The sequence below is a fragment of the Fragaria vesca genome, linkage group LG6, assembly GCF_000184155.1.
Source record: "Fragaria vesca subsp. vesca linkage group LG6, FraVesHawaii_1.0, whole genome shotgun sequence".
NCBI lineage: Eukaryota > Viridiplantae > Streptophyta > Magnoliopsida > Rosales > Rosaceae > Fragaria > Fragaria vesca.
This window is the reverse complement of record NC_020496.1, coordinates 18,367,029-18,375,004: the sequence shown is the minus strand read 5'-3', so window position 1 is coordinate 18,375,004 and position 7,976 is coordinate 18,367,029. Positions and strand designations below refer to the sequence as shown.

General features: G+C 35.1%; 1 protein-coding gene across 1 annotated transcript; it reads right to left on the bottom strand.

Moving 5' to 3' along the window:
- Positions 1-337: 337 nt before the first annotated feature.
- LOC101304025 lies at positions 338-850 on the bottom strand. Its single transcript, XM_004305476.1, has one exon. It carries the CDS (start codon positions 848-850, stop codon positions 338-340), a length of 513 nt encoding a protein of 170 aa, XP_004305524.1.
- Between the last annotated feature and the right edge of the window lie 7,126 nt (positions 851-7,976).

Genomic DNA, 7,976 nt, shown 5'->3' with positions numbered 1-7,976 from the left:
TTTTTTTTTTTTTTTTTTTTTTTTTTAAGTCTGGTTTACGTAGGTCGTAGGCAACGACTAAAATATCAAATATTGATGAAAATTTTATTAAAATTTAAAATTCTTATAAAAATGATATATTCGACTTAAAATAGACTAATTATAAAACATCGAAAAGATATAAAAATTAATTTCAGTCCATGTAAAAACAGATATTGTGGATATTTTAGTCTTTGTCATAGGTGATGGAAGTCATACACGAACAACTGTAAATACAATTAAGTTTGTTCGTAATACATGAACGAACTGGCACCATTTTTACTACTGATTGGTATGACTTTTTACAGAAAAGGCTCAGTCACCTTGAACAAACACTAACAGTCTCTTCTGTTATGGTCTCCAACAATGGCTTCTTGGACCTAGTCATGGATAATCGATGCATGAATTCCGGGGCCGAGAACTCTTGGATATCATCCAGATTTAGCTTGTCTGTTGCCTCTTGCCAATTCATGTTACGATGAGCGGAAAGCTGCCGTTTGGGTTTGGGAGTGGCAACGGCGGTGAGGAACAAGGCGGACATGTCAGATGATGTGACGGTGGAGTTGAGCCTCTTCATGGGAAACATGACGTAAACGCTGCCCATCTCCAAGTCATGGTCGGCATTGAGAGCAGAAAATCTGCTGCCCATATGGAGACACTTGGTGTTTACTAGGAAGAAGTTCGGGGTCTCGAGCATCACCTCCGCGGCTTTTACTGGTTCATTCAACTCTCGTATTTCACCACTCGGAACCACCACTTTGGTCACCTTTTTGCAGTGCTTTCCTCCTCCAGTGTTACTTACTGACAGCCTGCAAGAAATGTAGTTGCCCATATATATATATATATATATATATGATGCCTTGATCGGTTAGCTCCACAAACATTTCCTCCCTCACCTTCATATTTATATGTGGAGATAGACCCAGAAATAGATCGATCATAGAGCCAGTTGTATCTGGTTTTGACATTCTTGGTAGAGCCCGCGTGAGGCCAGAAACTTGATAATTTAATTTAATCAAGACAAAAATATGTATTGGAAGATACGTTACAACAATTCCGCACTTATAATATTTCGAACGATTCCACACTTATATTTCAAATACTTTCTTTTGTAGTTCTATACTTTTTTATTCTTTTGAAATAAGTTTTAAACTGTCTTAGGGTATGTTTACTAACTTAGAATGGAACATATCATGAATCGGTATCAACAAGAATTATGTGAATATTTTAATCAATTTTATTATTTATTTACCATAAGAATCAAAACAGGAATGAAACTAATTACGATTTGAATGGATTGATGTTGTTTACTTATTATATAGAATCATAATTAAAACTAGGTTGATTACTAAAATACCTCTACAAAAAAATAAACTAGAATGTTTATAATTTTATTGTTCGTCTTTTCGAAGATGTATGATAGTTTTTAAATGTGGCTATGATACCATTGTTAGAAATTGTTGTGGGTTACCATAAATGTAAATATTTTGAGATGATATATTTTGGATGGTAACAATACAATATATTACAATAATCTCGGAGTCTGTCGTCTTTTTTGTTGTCATTGTTGTTATCTGATGGTAGCAATACAATATATATTTCGCTCGGATGAAAGCTGAATTTAGACAGAAGAGTACAATAAACGATAATAAGTTCTTGCAGAAGTTCCCTCCACAGGGTGAAGGGTCACAAACGGTTCATTAACAGTGCGTGGATCTCACGCGCAAACAGACTGTTTGGGTGAAAAAGAGGAATTTTACCAATAGGGGCAGTGCATCGTTGACAAGGGTAACTTTAAATCAAAGCACAGCTCTCCATCGAGCCTCCAAAACGCAACACAGAAAACAAACGAAAAAAATGCAGAGCAGAGGAACATTCAGGGTTCAGGGCAAGATCCACACCGGTGAAACACCTCGAGTTTTCCGGGATGAAAAAATACCGCCGGCGAACCCATTAAAATTGCTTGATCTGATCGGCTTGCTTATGAACGGCGGTTTTGATTTCGTCGGCTCTCTTGGAAGCCTCGGCGGCGAACTCGCGGGATCGATTGGTGCTCTTGGAGACTAAGCCGAATATTTTGGCGGAGGTGGTGAACTCTGATTTCTTGCCTTCTTCATCGGCGACTCTTGGTCTTTTCCACGTATCTTCCGTTGTTTGATCTCAGATTTGGATTTGGATTTGGTGTTTGTCTCTGTCCTTATTAATCGCTACTACAGTACTCTGTTTGTAAAGGATTGGCAGAAAAAGGTTGTGAAGCTAAGAACACGTGTTGTTAATGGCATGAAGGACAGTAAGCCACATACCAATTATGGAGAAGTTTGAACCGCTGGGTCACTTTGTTTTTTTAACCATCATTTTTATAATTTAACAACCTTTTAAATTATTATTTTTTAAATATTTATCCGATTTTTTTTAACTCACTTGTCCAATATAATTTACAAATTTAACAAGATGATTACATTAAAAGAAATTTTATTAGCACATATCTAACTACTGTATACACACCTTCAAATTATTTTTGTTTAACTTTTGTTTCAAAGTTCCTCATATATCCCTCTATAATATTACTCATTAAACTGTCTTCTTCAATCTTCATCTCAACCTAGCAACCGCATCACGTTAAAAAAAAAAACCAATCAATCACAATATTGTGATAGTAAAAATTGGTCTATGGCTCACAAAAATCTTTTAGTTTTAAAGATTACAAATGCATTGAGATAGTAAAAATTCTACGCCGTAAGTTGCTCATTTCACATTGAAGATTAACACCAAAACAAGAAAATGTCAAGGAATCAAGTTTTGATTAATATAGATTAGTACTGTAAGAAATTTAACCATGAAAAGATAAGTTGTAATAAGAACTAATTTGTATTCTTGAAGACGTTAATTAACAATGAAGGTTAAATTTGATTCTCTTTGTTTAGTGTTTTTTTTTCTAGGTTCATCTTTGTTGAAAGGGTACAAAAGTATTTTAAAAAGCTTCAAAAAAACAGGGGTGTATTAAGTGAATGGGTATGTGGGAATAAAATTTCTCTTACATTAATAATGAAGTGTGTAATTTTAAAAAATAAGAAGATACATATAAATAATATCATTAACATAGAGTTTTTGGAATAAAAGAATAAGAGTTATTTTTACTACGTAGATCAAGACTGATCAAAAATATATGATTCTTATGCCATTGTCGTATTTCACGATACCGATCATATCCAATGTTGATTTTCAACATTTTATTTGCTAGTTATAATTGGTTCATAAAGATATACACTTGCATATATCCCACTAACCAAACTAATACCACATTAATAGGCACATTTTGTTCTAATGACTAAAATTCACAAAGTAAAAATTCAACAGTCCGATGTGATAAGTAAACTTAAATATTGCTATGGAAAAAAATTCACTTATTTTCGTTAACGTTTCGGTCTTGATCAACTTGGTCAACCCCAAATTAACATCATTTATTACACAAAAACGTTCTTACTTATCCTTTTGTGACTTATTTTAATTGATTCTTCCGCCAACACATTCTCATATAGATGAGATGTAGCAGCCCATATAAAAATTTAGAGAAATTTAATTTATGACGATAGAGCTCCTCGTAAGGAAGCATAAGGGTAAAAATGGTTGACCATCTTGATCGGGGTCCAAATATTATCGAAAATATGTAAATTTTCTACCGTAGCCATGTTTTATTATACCGATCTCATCCAACGGCTGATTTATCAAAATTTTATTTGCTAGATATAGTTGGTTCATAAGGATGTACACTTGCATATAACCCACTAACAAAGTTATACCACATTGTGTTCTAATGGCTAAAATTAACAAATTGAAAATTTGATCGGATATGATAAATATACTTAAATATGCCTATGAAAAAAAATTCACTTATTTTCGTTAACGTCTGAGTCTCGATTGATGCGGTCAACCCTAAATCTATGTCACTTATTACATGAAAACGCTCTTACCTACCCCTCTGTGACTTATTTTGGTTGATTCTTTCACCCACACACTTTCACTTAGATGACATGTAGCAGCCCCCCCTATAAAAATTTGGGGAAGTTTAGCTCTCGAAGATAGGGCTCTTCATAGGGAAACATAAGCGTAAATAGGGTTAACTACGTCGATCGGGATCCAAATATTATCGAAAATATGTGATTTTTCTACCATAACCGTATTTTAGTATACTAATCACATCCAACGGCCGGTTTTTCAAAATTTTATTTGCTAGATATAGTTGGTTCAAAATGATGTACCCTTGCATATAACTCCTTAAATAAGTTATACCACAATAGTAGACACGTTGCAGTTCCAAAGACTAAAATTCAAAAAATGAAAATTCAACCGTCCGATGTGATGAGTATACTTAAATATGGCTATGAAAAAAAATTTACTTATTTTCGTTAACGTTGAGGTCTCGATCAACATGGTCAACCATAAATCAACATCAATTTTTACACGAAAACGCTCTTACTTATCTCTTTGTGACTTATTTTGGTCTATTTTTCTAGTTACACACTCTGACATAGACGAGATGTAGCATCCCATATAAAAATTTGAGAAAATTTACATCCTGATGATAGGGCTCCCCATAGGGAAGCATAAACGTAAAAATGGTTTACCGCCTTGATCGGGGTCCAAATATTATCTAAAATTTGTGATTTTTCTACCGTGGTCATATTTCATTATACCCATGCCGATTTTTCAAATCATTAGTTGAAATTGTAATTAAAAATAATTTACATATGATAAACAAAAAATATGAAAAAATAACAAATAGAAAACCCTAGCACTATATTACTTTGACGTAACTACCCCTTATATAAACACTAGGAAAACCATATTATCTAGAATGGGTAAAAAAGTAAAATTACAAATTTGAGGAATAGGTCATGATCTCTTTCTTGTTTTGATCGCCGTCCTTGAAAGTTCCAGTTCATTCTCATCTTCCAAACATCTGCAAGAAAAAGTCCAGCTCTTTCACATTTAAATGTAATTTTTACAATCGAATTACAATTTTGAAATTCTGAGGCAAAGAACCAAGCTCGTGGATCTCATTCGCTTATGAAGCTCCATCCACTCAACGATTCGGTTGGTGTAGCCGCCTGCCCACCACCGGTCGAGGTCGATGACCGTGACGCCGGTGTTGAAGTAGCAAGCGTCGCGGCCCTCGAAGGTGAAGGAGAGAGTTGGGTTAGCCTAAAATGTCGGAGTGAAGTTGGCGTTGCAGTACTCCGATGTGGGACCCGAGATGGGTGGCGGCCAGCTTGGCAATGTCGTCGACGAGTAAGAGGTCCGAGTCCAGGTAGAGGGCTGAGTAGTTGCACGCACAGTTGAGGGTTGACCGGAATCACCGGATAGAGGTGGAGATCAGCCTCGCCATGGCGAAGTTGCCGAAGAGGTAGACTCGGAATTTCAAGTATGGGAAAGCGGTGACTGAGGTTTGGGTATCAGATTCGATGAGGCGGTGGAAACTTTTGGGTTTACCTGTCATTTCTCTTAGAATCACAATTTTTTACCTCAATTCTAAAGTTAACACACATCCAACATAATTAGTCAAATTAAGATGTTTGACTAAAATTTGTGGCTGTCAGTCTGCCACGTCATATGGTGACCCTTCACCCTGTGGAGGAGGGAAGAATTTTCGAAAACAATAGTCAGATAAGTGGTTCTTAGTACATCAAAACAGTCCTCCTTGCCTCATAATTTGAAACACTCAAGAATAAAACAAGGATGCTAAACGAGAGGGAACATCATCAATGCCAGCTGCTGGCAGTTAGCACTCAATCATGACTCAGTTTGTAGTAAAATACTTCAGACACCACACACGCAAGAACAAGTATGTAGCATATCAAACCAAAGCTCATTTCTGATATAAAATACACATTGAAGCCCACACCGAGAATAATTGCTTCATAAGCAGAATTTATGTCAGTTTAGTCTGTCTAGTAAATGATAAGTAATTTAGAAATATTATAATTATGTGAGTCTTATAAATTAAGAATGAGATAAAGAGAAAAGAGAAGAACAAAATGTAGGAGGAGGAAGAAGTGTCACTTTTATTCTCATTAGGCTCATTTATATAAGAGTATGATTTACATCTTAAGGACATAACTAATGAGTATTTACATGAACATCCACATATATTGTAATTTTACAACACTCCCCCTTGGATGTCCATTAATAATCTGATATTGGATGCGCTTAGTGTTGTCTCGTTAAAAACCTTGCCAGGTAATAAAAACCCTGTGGGAAAAAACAACACTGGTCGAAGGAGAAAAAGAGTGAAATGTGCATATGTCCTAGGTAGCATACTTCTGGATGCTCCCCCTGATGAGATTCTCCCTCTGATTGTTGCAAGCTTCATGTACAATAAATAGCAGTTTGATTTATCTATCACTGAAGTGAGATCTTGTTTGTTTTGCATACAGGGGCTCATCACAAGATTTTCATACCTGCAAAGTGAAGGCAATACCAACAGAGCTATACAATTTAATAGGTCTTACCTCATGTAATAATGTTAGAAACAACCTCACATGTTCAAATTCATACATTATGTAATAACTAAGCAGTAGAAGCTAATTAACACATTACTATGTATGGTTCAAAACCATTGGAAAATTAGCATGGCATATCTAGCCACTCATATCAATATCTTTGTTTATTGATACATCTCGTATATGCTCTTCAAGAGCTTTAAGCAATTCATAACTTCGTGAAAGTTAGAATATGTAGCAACATAATCCGAATTCGGTTTTGTAGTCCAATCATAATACTCATTAAGGCAATTTTGATCACGTTAACTATAACAGAATGAATATATATGAGCTAGCTTTAGACTATTGATTGCATGAGTTAACTTTAGTTTAACAGCCCAGCATAACTAGATATGCTCGCCTTTGGGCCTCCCCCTCATGGCTTTCTTCTTGGGTTCCAACCCAAGACACGTCTCACTAATGAGAGTTATGTTTGCATGTATAAGACACATTACGTCATTTCCTTTAGGCGATAAGGAATCTCATATTCAGACTCTCTCAAGTATTCATGGATCGATTTACGTTCGAATCATTCATGTACTTAGATCTTTTAAGGATTTTGATAAGCGATACGCTTATAATGACGTTGTACTTTTGGGGTTTTGCTTTTAGCAAAGTCTTTTAAGATCTTTATAATATACAATGACAACTACCGTAAGTCTCTCGTCAATGACTATATGTAACACTGTATCTACAGAAAATTGTCACGTATAAGGAAATATATTTGTAATCCCATGTGTCTTTTAGACATTGTGCCATCTATAATGATTTTTCACTGTGATTAATACCCTTTTATATCATGTAGGGTTAAAGGTCTAAGTATCTCATCACGTTTCATATATTCAGTTTAATTGGAATTGCATCTATCCAATTTGGCCAATAATATGTTTTGTCGACATTCGTAATGTAATGTGGTATTGCATCATACAGTCCTTAATGGTCTTTGGTAGCTACCATATGTAAATTTTCATCGATGATCATCATTCATAGATCCCACACATTCTTATATGCATGCATTAGCTACTATGAGCTTATTAATATTGGGTACCCATGCCACTTTTGGGGTAAATATTGTCACTTCTACGACAAACATCTCTCATAGATGAATTATATTTAGCGAATGTGGATCTATATTCATAATACCATAAAACATTATAGGACATGTATAATCTTCTATTTTTAGGAGCTTAAAACTTTAGACCTGGTGGATACATTCCACTCTAAATTCACGCCGTTATTCAAATGACAGTAGTCTTTTCTCTCCTCCTAATGGCGGGAACACTGTCTTATTATGACCATGTATAAAAATACGTTTAAATGTATATCACTTCTTTTCGAATGAAGATGTCCATTGGCTGGTGGCGAACCCAAACCAAGATTTAGGTCAAAAATATTAAATTCATGAGTATCAACCATATT

What these genes read in the sequence shown, in the direction of transcription:
- LOC101304025 (XM_004305476.1), bottom strand. Translation starts at nt 850, where the DNA reads ATGGGCAACTACATTTCTTGCAGGCTGTCAGTAAGTAACACTGGAGGA.